The 20,371-nt window shown below is 48.2% G+C and overlaps 2 protein-coding genes across 7 annotated transcripts in view; both read left to right on the top strand.

Moving 5' to 3' along the window:
- The window catches only part of PTDSS2 (phosphatidylserine synthase 2), a 58,219-nt gene extending 47,000 nt beyond the window's left edge, over positions 1-11,219 (top strand). For 5 of the 6 annotated variants that reach the window (XM_046941577.1, NM_001199503.3, XM_015286203.4 and 2 more), the window contains 4 exons: positions 550-664; positions 2,933-3,078; positions 7,715-7,900; positions 8,739-11,219. In XM_046941577.1, coding sequence (XP_046797533.1) covers positions 550-664; positions 2,933-3,078; positions 7,715-7,900; positions 8,739-8,883 — 592 coding nt within the window. In that variant the 3' untranslated portion in view covers positions 8,884-11,219. The other variant, XM_015286205.4, reaches the window with a different exon arrangement.
- Positions 11,220-13,253: 2,034 nt separating this feature from the next.
- SYT12 (synaptotagmin 12) lies at positions 13,254-20,324 on the top strand. Its single transcript, NM_001199512.2, has 8 exons — positions 13,254-13,333; positions 14,825-14,889; positions 15,863-16,056; positions 16,411-16,788; positions 17,628-17,843; positions 17,947-18,067; positions 18,268-18,401; positions 18,982-20,324. Exons 2-8 carry the CDS (start codon positions 14,853-14,855, stop codon positions 19,153-19,155), a joined length of 1,254 nt encoding a protein of 417 aa, NP_001186441.1. The 5' UTR covers positions 13,254-13,333; positions 14,825-14,852; the 3' UTR covers positions 19,156-20,324.
- The last annotated feature ends 47 nt before the right edge of the window (positions 20,325-20,371 follow it).

Genomic DNA, 20,371 nt, shown 5'->3' with positions numbered 1-20,371 from the left:
TTTAACTTGCAAATGGCATTATTAAAAATAAACTTGTTTGTCATGAGCATCGCCTGATACCTAGGAATGAGGACATCTTGTGGGAATGAGATTATAAAATGGAATTGTAACTGAAGGGGCAAGAAACCAAATCAGGATCAGGCTCTTACATTTACAGCAAGAATCTATTTGGTCCTCATGCAAATAATGCATTCCCAGTAATTGTAACTTCATACTAATTGAGCCACTTAAACTAATAATTGTGTAAATCCCATGTATTCTTCTGCCAGTGGTGAGTTATCTTTCTTTGTAGCATGTTCGTGCTCAGCAAAGCAGAGCAGAGGAACTGCTTAATACAGTGGATGTGGTATATTAAAATTTAAAATGATAGTACAATAACAGGCTTTTCCTGGGAAGAAAACTCTCAAAATAATCTCGTTAAGCAGTATTTTTATGCAGTAAAATGAGATGTTTTGCATATGTGGATCAGTGTCAGAAATGGAAATGTTGTAGATGTCTCTTATCTGTCATTTCATAAAATTCTAACAGTGTGTTCTGTCTTTCTTTCAGAGGTAAAATGAAGAGAATTGTCTTCCAGTTCACCCCATATAGCTGGGTCAAATTTGAGTGGAAGCCAGCATCCAGCTTACGGAGATGGCTAGCAGTTTGTGGCATTATCTTTGTAGTAAGGAAACTTCTCTGTCTTGTCTTCTGTCATCTGATTTAATACTTTGTAATCCTTGAGCAACTACATAGGGTAACATAGGCTGACACTCTGGCATGGTGATGTTTCTTTAGTTGAGGCAAGAAGAGATCACTTCTGAATCCTGCAGAAAAGGTTTCCCAATCTCTAGTACCATCTACAGATTCTTTGCATAAATATTTTTTCTTGGCTGTGCAACACTGATTAGCAGTGTCAACAATTTAAACTGCAATCTACACACAATTCAATGAGTAACCTCTACCAAAAACATTGGCTTTGGATGACATGGTTTTCTTCATCTCTGTGTTAAGCAGATGCAGTACCATGTTACAGCTGGAGATAAATGTGACCAAAGCCTCAGTCTGCTGTATGTTATCTGGGCAGTATGCCTCCTGAAGTGTGCAGTGTTTTACATTTTTATTGAGACTGATATTTTATACAGACTGATAAGATAATACTGTTATTGTAATTTTTTTTGCTTTACTGAATGCGTAATACATGACAGTGCTTAATGGTACCCAGCTTGACCAGTTTGTCTACATAAGGCAGTTTACCCAAAATAAAAGACTGGCATCTCTATCATTTACAAGACCTTGACAGTCTGTCTCCTTGATTTAGCAATCTAAGGGCTACACTGAGGAAATGCATCATCTTGAGTTCCTAACATCTATTTCACGATCACAGTTATCATACATGGCATGGATGTGCGGGATAAACTTAGCATTTTAAAATGCTTTTCCCCCATTCTTGCCTCTTGTCAGTTAGGGGACTTTGGCCTCTGTGATATCCATGAGACATTATGTGACCCAGTTTTGAGCAACTTGGATTAATTTCAATTGAGTGACTGTGAAATTTAACTTGAAAACAGAAACAAATAACAATAGCCACAGAAAACTTTGATGCTTTAGTGATTCCGGATACAATGACAATGGGCTTCTGTATTAATACTGTGGTACTAGGTATGGTTTGTGTTTTTTTTAACGAGTTAACTAGAACAACTTACTTGATCATCTTGAAATATATAGAATATGAATTCTGGTGGTGGCTTATTTCAGTGTCTGTCCATTGAGGTTCCTCATTAAGGTTTGCTGAATGAGCCACATCAGTCAGCTCATGAGCCACCACCGCCTCTCTCTCATCTCACACAAATGTCAGATTGCAGATCTGAGTGCTTCAGGAGCTGTATACTGTCTGTAACTAAGCAAGCAACGGAAAGCAGTGCCAGCAGGAAGCGTTAGGCAGTTTGCAGACTTGGTCACTTGAATGCAAGTTTAAATGACACAGTTCATGCTACGTAAAATGTTTGCCAAGTTCACATAATGCAACAGGCTTGCTGAGATTCCTGTAGTTTGTGAGATAAATGACTTATATGTGCCTGTATAGATAGTACTTGTTTCCTTCAGTGACTCCATACTCCAACTTTGTGCATACTCCAACTCTTTTCACTCTGAAGAAATCATGTTTTTAGGTGCAGGAGTGGATTCTGTAGCTGAGAGGTTCCCCTGAGTTTATATTATTCTTTTGGATAATGTTTCTTTTAGCAAAGCATAGCCTCAGCTGACTTCCAGTTTATGGACAGCTACATGTATTTCCATGTACTTCTCTATTAAGCAACACTTAATGCCTTTTATTATCATTTCTTTCGAAATGGGAAACCATTGTCTGCTTGCTCGCTTAATCACATTGTCAGAGCAGCTCACTTAAGAATATTTTGCTATTAATGTGTAGTCGGTGCTCCAAAGTTGGCTTTGGCAGCAGCGTTTCCATTACTGTTTAAAAATGTGAAGCAAACATAGAAGCACCACCTAGGATACTTTGCTTATGCCTCTTGGTTTGCTTTTTTTGTTTTGTTCTCTTGGTCAGATTTTGAATGATAGTGAAAGGAGAAGTTTTTGCTTCTACGGTTTGTTGTGAGTAGTTTTGGAGGTACTAAATTCCTGATAAAGTTGTTCAAAACTAGAGGCAAAGCTTGGCAGGGTTTCTCTTGCATCCTCTACCATGTGCAAGTGCATATGTTTCATTACCTCTTCCTACACATTCGAAAAACAAAAAATAAAAATAAAAAAACCCAACAAAACAACAGCTGTTCTTGATCACTGTTGCAGCAGATAATGGTGGGCTCAGTGATACCAAGTAAGTTATTGTGGAGTCAGTGAAATAGTTGGGGAGGAGTGAGGCAGGGATAGAGGGAGATTCCAGGCTTTGCTCAGTGAAGTCTTCTGAATGTAATAAAAATGTACTTTCTCTCAGTTTTTATTGGCAGAGCTGAACACATTTTACTTGAAGTTTGTCCTTTGGATGCCACCAGAACACTACTTGGTCCTGTTACGGCTTGTCTTTTTTGTCAATGTGGGAGGTGTGGCTATGAGGGAGATCTACGACTTCATGGATGACCCGTAAGCCAGTCCTCTTGTGTATATACCGTGTCAATCTTCACTTGCTTTGTTTTGAATTTGCACTGGTTTGCTCCAGCTTGTTGGCATCCATCTCAGCTTGTTGGGAACAAAAAGATCTAACCTCACAGCATCTTCTTTGTTTTCTTTTGGTTTGGAGGTAAAGTTCTGACTGCATCTGGTTAGAGAAGAGCTGTTATTAAGGGCATTTCATGTGCACTGTTTTTAACATCTGCTTTTTATAAATTGTTGCTCTTTTGAGACAGTGATGGGTAAATTAGCTGGAGTGCCACTGGCTTGTGGGTGGAGGAGTAGTGAACTCCATTTTCAGATTCATAGCCAGGAACTACAGTCCTTAGTAGTACCTTCTAAGGACAACAGGGCCCGAACTCAGAATCTGTTTCTTAGAGTTGCTTCTTTTCTTGAGCTGTCTTCCAGCTAGTTCCTGGTCCACTGGAGCTTTCATGGCACCCTCTTGCAGACCAACAGACCTTTTAGCAAAGAATATTGAAGGCAAACTGCACCCATACACGACAGTGCATGTACTTTCAGACTGTTCCTACTTAAACATCGTATTTGTCCTTGCTGCTTTTTTCTGCAGACCATATAAGACCAGAGAATGCTTTGTTCTCAAAATCACATTTTCTTTTAAGTTTTAGTAGTAATGTCACAAGTTGCCTGAGCCCATATCTTAAGTCTAAGACAACATCTGGCTTCAAGAAGTGTTCATTATCTGTCACTGACCAACGCAAAAAGTGTCTGTGTTCAGAATTTAGGGTTCCAACATTCTCTGAAGATCAGTTTCCATTGCAAGGCTTTGACTCCTAGAACTGGAAAGAAGGGCCAACTCACATTGCTTAGGCGGATTTCGGGACATTCAGCAGTGGCAGGCTGCCCCCCTGCCTTTGGTGTCGGACCTACTGGTTTGGGACGTGCCTCCATCTCAAAGGTAAGAAGAAGTCTCTGCCTCTCATTGGTGAGCTCCTTTCCTTAGAAACATTCCCCCATCTTCTGGTCCTTGTGTTTGGGTTGGAAAAAAACAACTCCTTTGCCCTGTATTCGACCATATGGCATGACATTGAAATATAGGAGAATCATCAGTCACCAGTGCCGCATTACTGATTCAGTTTGTTGTCATTCTCTCAATGAGCTGGAGAAATTCATCAAGCAAGCAGAGACCCTCATCCTGAATTGCATGTCTTCATCATTGCCACCACCACTGTTCTGTTTCTCTTGATGGGTAAGGTGATTAACTTCCTCTCTTCTGAGGTTCATGGCTCTGCTTGATGCACCACAGACCTGACCTCACCAGACTGTTCATGAAGCATGGCAGAACCTAGCATATGATCTTACCTAATACCTGCTCTGCAGATATTTTTGCAGCTGCGCTTTGATTCCTTTGTGCGTTTCATGTCGCCTAAGCAGAGATGATCTTGCCCCTATTTTACCAACTTAACCGAGCCAGGGAACTTGGTGGAGTTCTGTGATGGATTCTTGCTGTTGTGCTGTAGGGAGAAGCTGCTGGGGAGGAACAGGCTGTACTTGGAGGCTCCTAGCTAACAGCACATGAGAAACATTCCTGACGTTTTCCTTTTGGAAACTCACTCAACATCTTAATGGATGAAGGTTGGAGCATTCCACAGACCTTCCTTGTCAGAACTGTGGCACACTGCTTTGCTCGTTATTGATGGAATTGTTTGAGATTAAACCAATCAGATCTCTTCAGTTAATGTTGTGACATTCAGTTTGAAAAGGAGTGAAGTTCAAATACAAAAGACTATTTTTCTCATTTAGGATTCTTGGTGTTTGCAGACAGTTCAAGGACTGCCTGTAGAAGATTAAGGTATGCATGGTGACAAAACATCTAGAAGGGAATACTCCAGGATAAGAGTGGTTCTTGAGGCAATATTCTAACTCTTAACCTATACTGTGCTCCAATATCAATTTACATGCTGCCGCCTGCCTCAGTTCTTGAGGACTGACCACATGAAATGTTCCTGGCTAGAAATTCCTCAGTGTAGAAAGGCCTGTAGCAGTTGACCTTGCCATACCTTTCTGATTTCTAGTCTTTATGTCTCTTCCAAGAATCTGCTCTGAGGCCATGGATTTTAAACTCATTCATCTACTAAAGTTGGACTTCTCTGTAAAAACTTTTATTAGTAGAAGGGCAGGGAACCAAATCTTCCTCAGCAGCCTTAGTGTCTGCGCAGCTCTTCTGTTGGGGTTACATTCAACTCTTCTGTCAGCATGATCTCAGAAGCTAGTGAAAGAAAATGATGCCAAATAAGGAAGCAGATCAGCAAAGCAAAAAGCTGACCCAGTCATCTGAACAGCTTGATTTCGCAGTGAGAGATGTGCTGTTTGTTCTTCTCTGTCTGCATGTTAGAACTGGTTTCTACCCGATTAATCTCATACTAGATGATCCACCTGGAGCAGTTTCTGAAATCCCTTCACCCAAGTTGGTTTATACAGGAGACTTTAAGTGCAGTGCACTCATTCTATCTGCATCAACAATAATCTATACCTGGTTTACTGTATTATATATTTTTTCCAGTGTATTTGGACCGTTTTGTGTAGTTTGAACTTATGCATTGATTTCAAATGTGTCTCTTGGCCCTCACGTTAAAGAAAATGTTTATTTTGTGTGCTTGACTTGCTGTGACTCCTCTGGATTCGGGAAAGCATCACAGAAGAGGAAAAGGATGCTCTGTTTGCTCTCTATGCTTAGATTCCTTCTCAGGTGCTTAGAATCCAAGGGAATTCGGTGGAGCAGATATGGCTGAGCAAAAGGGAAATGTCTGCTAAAGGAAGGGTGCTCTCCCCAAAGCAGCTGCTGGCAACAGAGGGGAGGAATGGAAGAGAAGCTGGGAGCAAACATGCAATCACAGCTCCCTCTGCCCCAGCACTATTTGAGGTGCCTGGGAGCCTGTTCTGACCTGAGTAAGCTGGGCGGTGTAGCAACTGAAGGTGACATGGTGTTAGCAGGCTTGTTTCTCCACTTAGGAAAAAAAAAAAGAAGCATTAGCTGAGCAGCCAGTCTCCAAGGGTGATCCTGATCAGGGATTTGTTAAGTTTTCTCTTTTTTTCAATGCATGACAAAAGTGTCAAGGAAATACAGCTCAAAGGATGCAGTTAACACTGTGATATTCAGCAAGTCGGTTCCTCAGGCAGATATAAGCAGTCAGTCATAGGCCAGAGTAGAACATCCTATTCTGTCATGCCCTAAAAGTACTGCAGAGGTCATCTGAACATACCCACTCCTCTCTCCCCAGCCCAGTGAAGGTTTGTTGTGTTTCTTTGCTCCCCATCTCCTGTCCTGCATGAGTAATTCTGCCACTTCACACTGAGGTCCTCCCAGATGTGTTTAACTCTGCATCTTGTGCTGCAGTAGGAATGGAACAACCTGGTAAGCTGGACAAAAAAAGAGAAAGGGCCTGGTAGGAAAATGAACTTCAGAGCACGCTATGGTAAGTGAGAGGGCCGGGCCCCTCTGCAGACTAGATGCAGAAAATGGGTGATGGAAAAACAGAAGTTTAGTGGGAAGGGAAGTCATCTGCAGCAGTCTCTGCAGCATATCCATGTGCACCGGTGGTGCTACAGTGAGTAGGATTTTGGTGCATTCCAAGTCACTGAGGAGGTCTTGAGCTGCCCAAACAGGACCATACCGGGTATACAAATAACCTGGGCTGATGCATTAGTAAGCTGTAAAAATGTCAAGTCTAGAAATGATGTATGGTCGAGAAATGGAGGATCTAGCTGACTTAGATCAAACAAATTACCAAGATTGCTAGCAATAATCTGTTGCTTATAGGGGTGCTGAGATTTCCTGAGAGGCATCCCATAGCTATTTCATTTTTATGTATTTCCCATGCAGGAGTAGGAGACCTGAAGGATAGTGAGTGCATCTCCAGTCTGTTGTTCTGCCATCACAACCTCTGAGTAGATGTCTTGATTCTGCTGCAGTTTAATTTCTAGCACTACTGATTGATGAATCCTTCACTAGGCTAGTACAGAACAATGCAGCTTCTGATTTGCTTGTCTGCTGCTGATTAAAAACAAACCCTGGGAATTAAATACGAAGCACATTTTTGTCCCAAGATTGTGTTCTCCTAGAAGTAGAACACGTTTCTTGTGTCTTCTAGTGTCTTACCTAGTTGTTATTAAGCTTTCCTCTTCTTAAATCCCCTCAGAGGTCATTAGTGACAGCTCATTGAATACCTGTTCTCAAACAGGTATGGTTTTAGATCACTTATAGGGGGATAGAATTCACTTGCTGTCATGTGACTTGGTGTTTGCACAAGTAACCAAGGAGTAGAGCTCCCACTTCATACCTTACCCCAAACCTCAGTTGATCTCAAACTGGCTGAACAATTGGATTTACTAGTTCTCTGAAAGTTGGAGTACTTCCTTGAATCACATAATGTTGAAGTTTTAATTTTTGAGGTGTTTTCAGAGCCTCTGAGAGGGGACTAATACCAATGTGAAGTCATGTACCTGTGTACATATAATCCAAACCAGACTTCCAGAATCGTGCAAAGCTGAATGGAAATGATTACCCCAGCAGTCCTTTTATGAAAGAACATTTCTTTGAATGCTTACTTTTATAGTAATAGTTTTGTTTTATCTATGTATGTTACAGGAAATTCCATAAGAAATTGGGTCAGCAGGCTTGGCTGGTTGCTGCTATTACTGCCACGGAATTTCTGATTGTTGTGAAGTACGATCCCTATACGCTCACACTGTCTCTTCCTTTCTACATTACCCAGTGCTGGATCTTGGGGATTATACTCGTGCTCACCTGGACAGCCTGGCGCTTTTTTATTCGGTAAGAGGTGTTTGATGTGCTGTGTGAGGTGTGACTTGGGTCTTCAGGGGAAATGGTCTGGGCATCTGTTCAGTAGTGCGTTGGATATCGAATATATGCTGTCTTTAGCCTTCGATGCCTTCTGAAGAGAGACTACCACTCCTTTGGATGGGTAGAGCTACAGCACTTCTCTCTAAGAATTATTAAATAAGGAGGGAGTTTTCCATGTGTGATCTTGGCAGCTTTCCTTATGGGAAACCGGTAAGCTCTGGTTTCTGTGGGACTGGGTACTGTTGCTGTAGATGCAGATGAACAGTTAAATGCCTGACTGCATCTGGCTGCCCTGGCTGAATGGGGGCAGCCACTGAGGTCAGTGTTTTGTTTTCTTTTGTGCTGTGATTTAGATGAGTCTGAGATGTTTTACAGCTTCATGGCAAGAACAGTCTGCTGCGTTGCAATTGTCTGAGCTGTCCTAGTATGAGCAACAAGTGAGCCAACTTAAACCTGTTGGGTTTGGGTGCTGTTCTGTGCAGATAAAACAAATAAGAGCAAAAACAGCAGCATGAGGCTGAAACAATTACAATGATCTCTGGTGCAGGCCCTGTGCAATAGCAGCGTAGTTAATCTTGAACGTGCTGTTATGATTCTGAAAGAAGTGAAAATAGCCAAACTACTCCAAGAAATGATAATTTCAAGTGAATCAATGCCATTGGCAATTTCAGAAATGTACAGCCAGAATACTCAAATGATTTAAGTATCCCAGGGGCACTGGCATCTGGATCAGAGTTACCTTTTTGTTTTCATTGTATGTTGAAACTGTTTATTCACATCACTGATACACATCTGTTTTTCTTTTTAGAGATATCACGTTGAGATATAAGGAGATCAGGCGACAGAAGCAAGAGCACAAGTATGAAAAGGACAAATGCTTGAGCAATGGTGATGGACATTCTTCAATACTGGATGAACAGAATGGGAGCAAACTAAGGGAAAGGAAACTTTGAACAACGGTCAAAGGGCTAAAAAGAACTCGTAGTGCTCAAGTTGGCCTGGTGGACAGTTTCAACCTTATCCTACCTAACTTGTAACTTTCACTGTTAGTTTTCCAAGGTGTGAAAATCGTTTTGAGGAGAAGATGTCACTTTGACATGCACACCCTTTCTAGTCATGTACACCTAGTCAGAGTCGGAGAAAGTCTGTGTAGAGGGAAGTCAGAACCAGGACCGTTGCAATGAGGTGGGATCTTCGTCCAAGTGTGTTGCATGCCTTCCTTGCAAAACAAGGTTTGGAGACAAGGGGCTTTAAAGCAAAGCGCAAAGGGAATCTGGCCGATCTGTATTCAGTCAACTGTGAGATTTTGGTTTTGACATTTGGGCATTAGGAGCGCATGGCACGGGAAATGAATTTTGTGTCTTCTGCTGAAACTACCTTGAGGCATGGAGTCAGGTTATATAAGGTGTTCAGCCACCAATTAACAGAACTGCAGCGAGATAAACTGCAAGCTTCAGATGAACTGAAGCTTGTGAACAAGTTGCGTTACTTGCACAGAATGTAATGCAGTACACTACTGTTACAGCCCCTGTAATGTGGGGGTTATTGCCTTTCTCTAAACTGACTTTCAGTGTCCTGGAATAGCTTACAATAATTTTGTTTTATCACAGCTCTAGGGAGACAGAAGACTTCTTAGGCTTTTGTGTTTTTTTTTTTAATCCTGGTCATCTCTTAAAGGTAAGGGAAGTTTAAATAAGAAAGGTCAGCCTGCCTTTTCTTTGCTTCATGGAGTAAAATCTATTATTAACAGAAAAATGGGAGTTACTCCATCAGTCTTAAGTTATTTGCCTTATTCTCAGCTCTTCTACTTTGCTTGCCAAGAGGATTTCATTCTTGATGTCTGCTATACAAAGCATGTCCTGTTCCACCATCCTTCAGAGCTGCCCCATTCCTCCTAAGGTAACTCCAGACTGAGCAATCTCCTGAGTCCAGCTGGAAAAGGTGTTCTCTGCAGTCCTGCACAAAACAGCTGCTGCTGTGCTGCCATCCCTGCCAAAAGAGCAAACTGAAGGGAAGTGCATCCAGTCTTCCCTAAGCAGCATGTAGCAGTGGAGGTCTGCAGGCCAAACTAGACAGCATTTTTGCTCATGATTCAGCATTTGGGAAAAGAAATTAGAAGCCTGGGCTGCATTTTTTTTCAGGGTCATTATTCCAAAATGTAAGTGCTGCAACTAAACATCAATTTTGTAACCTGTGCTCTAAGCCTTTGCTTTGGCCCCTAAGGCACTGATGTAACCGTATCACTTTTTAAGTACAGTGATCTAATCTGGCTGTTGAAAGATATTTTTCAGGGAAGTGTTTATCCTGAAGAAAATGGTATAACACCAGTAACATTTAAAAAGCATAGCCCCCAAAGTTCTAAGTGGCAGGAGACTTGAGATGCTGCTGGATAGTAAACATCCACATTTCCAATCCATTTTGGTCTCGCACATGGGGAGCCACCAAAATAAATCTGCATTTCTCTTAGGTTTATGAAGTGACCTAAATACTTTCTGACCCTGAAGAACGAACACTTGGCAATAGGGCAGTCTTCAATGAACGGAACAGTTTGGTTGCATCTGAAGAGCTCAGCAAATGAAGCAGATTTGATGGGCCCTTGGGGCTGCCCCAGGTGCTTAGCAGACAGAGAGGAGGATGACCATTATGAGAACGAAGCATCCAGCTTTGTTCTTGAGTACGTACGGTTTACTGTGGATAGTCACTCAATGGCTGCTCTTAAATCATAATATTTTGCTGCTGTGAGGTAGTGAAGAATAAATGGCCGCGTAACTAGGTGCTGACAAATCTATAAATGGGCAGACAGTGCTGAGTTGAGCAAGTATTTATTTGTATGCTGTTTCAGCCCGAGTCGTTCTCATTTCTGGCTTTCCACCATTCTTATGGACTGCTGACTGATAGGTAGCTCGTACCGGTGTGTTGTGCTTGTGTAGTCCCAGGCTCAGGTCAGTACATTTCCGTTCCTTCTGTGCTGATTAACACTGTGGTCCCCCCTCTGTCTCTTTGCAGTACGACCATCTGAGTCTGCTTTGTTGGTTGGGTGGTAACAGGCACACTGAGGAGGATCTGTCACTGTACCTTCCTCCTCCTCCCCACCCCGCCAAAGACAAGCTGAGGTTCTTCAGAAACAACTGCTGAAGAATCCCTGTTCCCCGGTAACAGTTCCGGAGCTTTGACTTAATCCATAAAACACTGACTTTGTGTTCGTCTACTTCCGTTTTATCAGCTTTTATGGTTAGTCTGGATAACTGAACCAATGTAATAAAGCAATGTTTGCTGGTGTGTTTTGGTACAATGTGTGCATGCTCCTGGTTTATCTCGCTTATCACCTCACAAGGACTGTGGGGGACTTGGTCTCAATTCCCTTTGGTACAAAGACTATCAAAGGTTTTGGTGCCTTAAGGTAACTACCCTGTCCAGCTTTTCAGATAAATGAGTGTTACAAACCTTTGATCCATGGCTGTAATTCAGGAATGCTTACTGCAATGCTTTGATGAGGATGATCAGCACTGCCTTGTGCAGAACACACCTCGTGTTGGAGGTGGCAGTGGCAGCTTGGCTCCTTGCTGCTGACGGCACGATGCTCCACCAAACAGCCCTGCAGCCGTGGCAATGAGAGCAGGGAGCTGCTGGAAGATCCGGGCATATTCAGCGCAACACATCCCTATGTATGAAGCAATAGGGGTGTCCTTGCTTGCGAAGCACTGAGTCTCATCTACCTGTTGTTGGCATCAGCAGCAGCTCCTGACACAGGTACTCTTTGTGTGTTTGTTAAGCTGGATGCAGTCTGCAGGCAGTGGCCCTTGCTCCCCTGCATGGGGGTGCCAGGTGATGGAGCAGCAGTGATTTTGTTCCTGCAGAGAAGTAAGCCAAGGGAGGATGCAACATCCATTGGTGCTCCCTGTGCTGCTGGGAGACTTCAGGCAAGAGATTCTGGGTTCTGACCACTCTCTGAATCACCTGAGTGTTTGCGTTTAAAGGCTTTATCAATTGGTGTCATTGAGATGCTGCTGTTCAGTTTATCCTAAGGGTTGATTGAAGCACGTAAGTGATAATAAACTGCCCTCTGCTAGCATCATGAAACTGATGTCTCACGGACTACCTGGCATCTACGTGAAGCCAGATCCATCTTCAGATACCAAACTCGGATCATCAGAGCTGACCAAAGCTCAGCCAGGCTCATCTGGGTTGAAAACAACGTTCTGGGGGTCAGCGATGGAGGAGACCCCAGCAGAGGGTGCTGGTGGCCCGGGCTGCCAGAATTAATGCTCTGCTGCGATTTTGGGAGCTAGGGGAGGAAGGAAGCCATTGGGGCTTTGGGGAGCCCCTTTGGAGGAAGGGCTGCATTTGAGTGGGATGGACAGAGGGCTTCGGGGGCGAGGTGAAGCCCCATTCCCCCTCACGCAGCATTTTGGGGCTACAGGCAGAACTTGGTCTGTTGGTCTTTGTTTCCAATCATAGGGACCTTTTAAAAAAGGAATGATCTGCTGGGAAATAGGTGGGGAGTTCTCCTAGGAACCGAGGGTCTTTTGGAGCACGGCGCTGCTCCCTGGGCCAGCTGAGATGTTGCCCACACCTTTTCCTTCCTCCCCAGATCGCGTGTATTATGTTGTTCGTTTTTTGCCCCTGTTCTAGCAAAGTGAGTCTCCCTGCGTTTACTTCTAGCTTTGGAGCTAAGGTAAGGCAGGGAGAGCTCCATCCGGCCCCGCTGCACTGAATCGGGTGCAGGAGAGCTTTGGCTGATGCCCGGCTCGTGTTCGCCACAACGCGCAGCACCCGACAGCGAGCGGAGCTCTGCGTCTGCACTGCTGGGAGGGCTTCTGGGGACAAAGCCCTATAAGCGCCTCTTGGTGCTTTGGGATGAGGGAGAGGGGGACTGATGGGCTTTATTTCCGAGCCGAGGGGTGGGAGGGGAGGGGAGGAGGACGGAGGTGGTTTCTCTCCCGCAGCGCTGGGGAGGGACGAGCAGCCTGGAAGCCCGCATTAAGGGCGGGCGGGGATCCAAATATTCGGCTCCCGGGTACCGATTTCGGTCCGCAGCCCCTGAAAAGGAGGAGAGCGTCCCTTGGGGAGAGGCGGGAGGAGGGAACGCGGGTCCTGAAGCAGGGGAACACCGTGCGGGGGGCGGGGGGACGGAGCTGAAAGATGCTGGAGGTGGGAGCGGATGCGGGACCCCGGGGCTGAGGGCCGGAGCCGGGAGTGATCCCAAGCCGAGGAAGGGGCGGGGGGAGCGGCAGCCGGTCCCGATGCGGGGCCGGGGGCTGCAGGGGGCGGGCGGCGGGCGGGGCCGAACCCCCCCCAGGTGCAGCCGGGCCGCCCCGCCCGCAGTCCCCGCTCCAGCTGCCCCGACCGCCATCGCCATCACTCGCTCGGCCGGAAAATGAGCTTTTTCTCCCCAAAACAGCGGTGAGTCCCAGTTCTCGGGCTGGCGGAAGGCGGGGAGAAAGAAAGGGAAGCGGGGGGAAGGGATTGGGAGGTCGTGTCCGCGGTATCCCCACGCAGGGGGCGATGCGCTCTGCCGGGGTTTGCCCGCAGCGGCGCCTCCGTGATTTGGGGCTGTTTCTGCTCCCCTTCCCGAGCTCCTCGCCATCCTTCCGCCGCCCCGCAGCGTCCCCGCGGCGGGGAAACCCGGATCCCGCTCTGCCGGGGGGGCATCGGGAGATGCTCTCCGTGGGGGGCAGCGGTGCTGAGACCGCCCGACTCGTCGCACCTGTGAGCGGGCACCGAGGTGCAAAGCTCAGCACCGCTTAGCAGATTTCCGACGTAGAACCGCGGAGCTGCGGACCCGTAGCGGGGTACACCGTACGGGTATTGCCCGTAGAGCCCCACATCTACATGGGGGCAGCCGGGGGGCTCTGCAGCTGTAACGTCGGGGGTTTGGGGCTGAGCGCGGCTGAGGGATGGAGCCCAAAGCCCGGCGTTACGTTTGGGGTTTATTTTTACTCGTAGTTCTGTTACCAACCAACCCACCGGCAAACTTGATCCTACTTTTCCTCCCGGAGTACTGAGGCTGAGATGGGGCTTTGCTCCTCTTGGTAGGAGGGATGGAGGGGGATGGGGACCGGCCGGGCACGGTGCTGGAGGAGAGGGCAGCGATGGCTCAGCCTGCGCGTGGGGGCACAGCTGATGACTTTGGGGGACTGCAGCTTCCTCAAGAGGGGGTCTATAACGCGTCCTGGCTTTACTCGTGGTGCATGTAGGGTTTTGTGCAAGCAGCTTCTGGCTTCGGGTGGTCACAAAGCCAAGAAAAGTGTCAGTCCCTCCAGCGTGGGGGAGATACTCCCCTCTCCCAGAGGACAACGCATTGCCACGTCTTTCCTTGCCTTGTCACCACAAGCAGCCATCCCATGTCCACCGTGGCTCCCAAAGCTGCCAGCAGCCTGATAAGATGCTAGGAGAGCACACAAGGCTGAACGTCTCCTCCTGAGCTCTCCTTGTCCCTTTGCTTCCATGCCCAGGAGGGGCTGATGGGGAAATCCCATCCGATCGGACCTGGTGGCTCTGAGGGATGCCTCAAAAGCTGCACGTCAGCCCTTTAGGAAACGCTATCTGGGGAGAAACGCTTTGCAAGTAACTGGAGTATTTTTAAAAGGGATGCTTGCCCTTTGGAGCAGCTCATTCCTGAAAACTCATTCCTTGGTTTTCCTATTTAAAGAAGGCGAGGAAGCACTGAAAGGGATGAAACTTCTTAGGTAGGGTGGTTATCCAGCAGGTAGAAGGAAGCGGTTTGGGGTAAGTCCCCGTGAGGCTGCAGTGTTTTTGGCTCAGCCCACACGTGTCATAAACTGAGCCCGTTCTCAGCCCAATCTTTGGGGCTGTTCTGGAGTCTGGGCTGAGCAGATTCCGTATGTTCACCTTTGTCCTTTTCTCCTAATCAGTTTTTTCTGTGTGCTGTAGGCTGTCCTGCTAGTGGGGAGGGTCTGCCATGGACAGCGGGCACATGGGCAGATACCGGCTGAGCGGTGAGTACAGCTGTGAGCTGCAGAGCCTGGGGAGGGCTGCATGTGTGCATGACCACAGAGTTTAATTTCCTGGCATCAATTCTATCTTTAAATCCCAAACTTCCCAATATTAAGCACTCTGCCCTAAAAGGTGGGCAGATCGAAGCTCCAGCGCACCGGGCTTCGTACCTGGAGTTATCTAGAAGCAAGAGTTGGATGGGGTTCTTTGGCCCCAGTTTGGGTATGAGCAGCTGTTCCCTTCTGGTTCAGCTTTCCTGCTGAAGCGGCTCTGGGGGGCAAAGCTGCAATGGGATGCGGGCGCTGCCCGGCTCCATTGCCCCAAGGCAGGAGCACCACGGCGTGACGCAGGAGGCAGCGCTGCGGAGTTCCCGGCAGCTCCGTGATCACACATCTCCTTTTTCTTTTCTTTCGTTTTCTCTCCCCTCCTCCTTTTCTTTCTCGTTAAGCTGAGCCATCCGTGTGGCTTTAATCGCTCGGGTGATGGAGGCTGCTGCAATGCAGCAACAGCTGCTCGTGGGTCTGCTGCGTCCTGCTTTGCAGCCTCGAGCTGGGCTTTTTCCTCTGGGTATCATCCCACCGGACCTTGCTAATTTCCCCCCTCCCCATTTCCAAAAGCATTTTTCCTCTCGTTTTCCTATCTGTGGCTCTTCTGGGCATCCCAGGCAGCAGTCAGGATTCCCCTATGGCACCAATTGGAATGCTGAGTTTGTCTGAGAGGGATGGATCCGCACCCTGGGGATGGTGCATTGAGTCCGGTGCCACGGGGAGCAGGGCTGGCATGTGCTCACCTCACCTCCTGGGGCCAAAATCTCCAATTCTGTGCTTGCAATTCGCTGCTGATTTGCATAACATGCCGATGGGGGCAGCGGTGATTGATCCCCAGCTGATCCCACGGGATGAGCTCCTGGCTGGGACGCGGCATGGCTGAGCTCCCCTCCTTGGGACATCTGACACTGTCCCTGTCCCCCCGCAGCCGCCGCCAGCCCTCCACGCTGGGAGGTCGGCATCTACGCGGCGGGAGCGCTGGCGCTGCTGGGCATCGCAGCTGTCAACCTGTGGAAGCTGTGGCGTTCCGGCAGCTACCCTGCGCCTTCTCCATTCCCCAACTATGACTACCGCTACCTGGAGCAGAAGTACGGGACGGCGTATTCAGACATCAAGCACAAGGTAAAAAGTAAAAGGAATGCAGGTGGAAAGTTGGGCTCGATTCCATTCTTCTTGCGATACGTGCACTGGGGCAAAAGTAGGGCTTGCAGTAGGGGGCATGGTGGTTATGGGCTGATGGTTGGGCTTGATGGTCTTAGAGGTCTTTTCCAAACTTAATGATTCTACGATGCTATTTAGGCACATGGTAACGATTCGATGGTTGGACTAGATGATCTAAATGGTCTTTTCCAACCTCAAGGATTCTGTAGTTCTATGAAAAGCCATTGGGCATCTCAAAGTGCCTTGGAGCATCCTGGCTGTCCTCTGTTGTATGCAGAGGGAGTGAACTCACTGCCTGCTTCTCCCTTCCGGCAGCATGGGGCAGCGGTGGGCTCGAAGCCATTGCCCAGCCGCAAAGCCAGCCTGCGAGGCGCTGACACCTGCGAGAGCATCAATGAGCTGGGCAGCCTGGAGCTGATGAGCAGGGACCTGGGGCTGGCCTCCTACGGCCCCCTGAAGAAATCCGTCTCTGCTGACTCGCTCAACTCTGTCTCATCCATCGGGAACAACTTCGGGCAGGATTTCACTGTGGGGCAGGTGGAAGTGTCCATGGAATACGATGGGAAGGCGGCCGCCCTGCACGTCACCCTGCTGCAGGGCAAGGACCTGCTGGAGAAGGAGGACGCCCGCTTCGAGTCTTGCTTCATGCGCATCAGCCTGCTGCCGGCCGAGCAGATCGTTGGCATCTCCCGGGTGAGTCCCTAGGGTTTTTGCAGAAACCCTGCGTGGTTGCTTTGCTTTTGGGTTGCTTTCCCTCTCTGCATGCCAAAAAATTTTGCAGGATCAGGTAAAAAGGCAATAGGATGACCTTAGTATTCTCCTCTCCTTCTGCAAGCATGGCCACTTTTGGGGCAAAGCCTCCTTCGGAAAGCAGAAGCCCCCAGGTTCCTTTTGGCACCTGCTTTTTGCTGAGGGATTTTGCAAAGCATTTGGGTCCCACAGCTTGATTTCATCAAACTGTTCCTGAAAAGAGCAGAAAGCCTCATCCCACTGAATCAACCCACTTCCATGGGGGTGTAGGTGCCCAAAAAGGCAGTGAAATATCCTCCTGGCACCCTTTTAAGACCGTTTTTACATCTAAAGATCAGGCCGAGTATTTATGCTCCAGAGATATTTATTATTTAGCATTGTTATTTATAATTCACCAGCCCTATTTACCATCTTTTGCAATCTTGAGTTATGAAGGCAGTCTTTTCTTTTTTTTCCTTTAATGCTCTGCATTGTTATTATTATTTTTTTAATAATAGCTAACATTTCTATAGTAGCATTCATCCAGATATCCTGAAAATACAACGTAGGCTGTGGGCTGGGAGTCATCAGTGCTATAAAGCAAATCTGCCCATCTGCTTTCACCCAGAGGTACTTGAATCCCTTGGGGTTGCAGGGGTTGGTCATACCATGCATTAAAAGTAGACTGACAGCAGGGAACGTCTCCAAGGATTTCAGTGTCAAGGTCCCAGTGGGTGTTGCCATGGTTTTAGGGAGGGATTGCGATGGTGGTGGTGGCCCCTCTCCAACTCACTCCTCCACAGATCCAACGCAGTGCCTACGCCGTGGCCTTCGATGAGCGCTTCTCCATCCCGCTGGATCCCGCGGCGCTGGAGGAGGACAGCCTGCGCTTCTCTGTCTTTGGTATTGATGAGGACGAGAGGAACGTCAGCACCGGCGTGGCGGAGCTCAAGCTCTCTGACCTGGACCTGACTGTGCGTCCCTTCAACGCTTGGCTCTACCTGCAGGACATGAACAAGGTGAGGTGGGGTGATGCTCCTCATGTTTTGGGGGCTTTGCCCCATTCCCTGGGAGGAACGCCCTCATCCCATCCGGTGGGTGATGGCATGCTGTGTCCTGCAGACAATCGACACGGTGGGGGAGATCCTGCTCTCCCTCAGCTACCTGCCCACGGCCGAGCGGCTGACGGTGGTGGTGGTCAAAGCCAAAAACCTCGTCTGGAGCAATGGGAAGGGGACTGCAGGTGAGTGTGGGGCCAGCTCAAGGCCCCAAAACTCTGGGCTGGATATGGGTGCTTGTCCTGGTATATCCCAGAGCTCTCTGTGAGGGCTTGTTGGAGGAAAACCAGTTGAGGGCAACCCCACTGAGTTGGGATGCGGTGGGTTGGGATGGTTTCCAGTGTGGCTGACACCAAGGTTGTTCTCTCCCCTTGGCCCTGAGCAGATCCCTTTGTCAAAGTCTACCTGCTGCAGGATGGGAGGAAGATCAGCAAGAAGAAGACAGCGGTGAAGAGGGACGACACCAACCCTGTATTCAATGAGGCCATGATCTTCTCAGTGCCAGCCATTGTGCTCCAGGTCTGTCCTGTTACTCCTTGGGGACCCCAAATCCCTGTGCTAGTGAGGACTTCCTGGGATGGAATGGGAGTCATAGGAACTGTGGTTGTACATATATATGGTTCAGTGGGATGTGGTGGTATGGGAGATGGGCACATATGGAGGACAGCTGTGTGTGTAGGGATAAACATGTATGATTTTGGGGTACTGATGATGCAGGGGGATGGGTAAGTATTGGGATATTGTGTAATACGTAGGGTATGGCTGCAGGGGGAGATGGGTATGTATGAGATGTAGGTGAATGCACGTGTATGGGGTGTGCTTGTGTGTGTAGGTGGCTGTATATATGGGTTTAGGGGATGTGGGGGGAAGTAAGGTGGTGAATAAGTATGGGATGGATGCATACATAAAGGGTATAGCTGTGTGTGGGGGTATGCACATACAGTTTTCTACTACACTGGGAGGATGTAGTGGTATGTGTATGAGCTGGGTGGGTATGTAGGGGAACGTGTATACCTAAGGTATGGCTACTGGGGTGGGAAGCGTGGGGTAGTATAGGGGGTGTAAGTGCTGACAGCCATCACTCCATGCGCCCCTGCAGGACCTGTCCCTGCGGGTGACGGTGGCTGAGAGTGGCGAGGATGGCCGTGCCGACAACACGGGCCACGTCCTGATCGGCCCAGCAGCCAGTGGCATGGGCATCACCCACTGGAACCAGATGCTGGCCACGCTGAGGAAGCCTGTGTCCATGTGGCACCCGCTGCGGAGGAATTAGGCTGCTGGCGGGAGCACCCTGGGACCCTGTGCCCCAACACCAGCTCTGCCCTGGCCACAGTGGCCGAGTGCCGTGTCTGGAGGTGAAAAGGCAGAGGTGGCCGGAGCATCCTGCTAGCAAAATCCTCCCCTGGGAGGAGGAGGATGGAGAAAATCCTGTCCGCGCCTCTCCCCATCCGCATGCGCTGGGGGCTGCTGAGGGACCCGCCGAGGATGGACCAAAACCAGCAAAATCCTCCCCGAACTGCTGTCTGGGTGCCAGCCAAGCTCCTCAGCATCCTGCATGCCCTCTGCTGGGCCCCCAAAACCAACGGTGACCCCGGATGCGGCCTCTGAGGGCTTCTGGGGGGACATGGGATTCTTTGGAAAGATTTTTGGGCAAGCGAGGGGAAAACAGAGAGGGGGGTGATAAAGTGCTGGCATGGTGCAGTTTCTCTCAGCATGTGTGGTCTTTCTGTTGGGTTTCAGAGGGGTTTTGGTGCACTGCACCAGGGCTGAAACCCTTCAAATTCCAAGGAAAAAGGGAAAAATAATAGTAGAAAAAAAAGTTGTTGTTACATATCTCTTTTTTTCTTCCATCATTTTTTCTAGCAGTGTCAATTTCTGCTTTCCTACTGGCTGCCAAGGGGTGTCTGTCTCCAAATCTCATGGGTTTGAGGTCAGGTCCAGGCTGAATCATCCCTTAAGGGCTGAATGTGGTCACCCCAGCCCCTTTTCCCAGCTGAATTAACCCTGTGGCTTCCCTCACAGCAGGGCAGTTCTACAGAAATAGGAAACACCCCCAAAGTTTGTATTTTTAAGCTTCATGGGGAGAGACAAAGCCCTTTTAGATGCCGTCTGCTCGTGGGCTCCCAGCCCAAACGAGGTCTTCTGGGTAAGATCTGCTGCTCTGGGGAACCAATTCCCTCTGTTTTCTGGAGGTGGACAGATGGAGGGATGCGTGAGGCAGAGGATGCTCTGGGGCTGCGTCCCTCGGCTTTTCCCAGCCTGCAGGATGCTGGCAGGAAGCCAACAGGGGAACCTGGGGCTCTTTGGGGGCTGTTTGCCAGAGTGGTGGCACTACGGGGTGAGCTGGGCAGGGATTTGATTCCTTGAATGGTTTGAGCTGGGAAAAAAAGCGTGAGTGAGCCATTCAGCCTAATTAAAGATAACATCATGGTGGTACCCTGAGCTGGCAGTGATTTTCCTCTCTGTTCCTCTGCCTGACTTCTATTTTG

This window comes from Gallus gallus, chromosome 5 (genome assembly GCF_016699485.2).
Source record: "Gallus gallus isolate bGalGal1 chromosome 5, bGalGal1.mat.broiler.GRCg7b, whole genome shotgun sequence".
NCBI lineage: Eukaryota > Metazoa > Chordata > Aves > Galliformes > Phasianidae > Gallus > Gallus gallus.
This window is presented reverse-complemented; position numbering and strand designations above follow the sequence as displayed.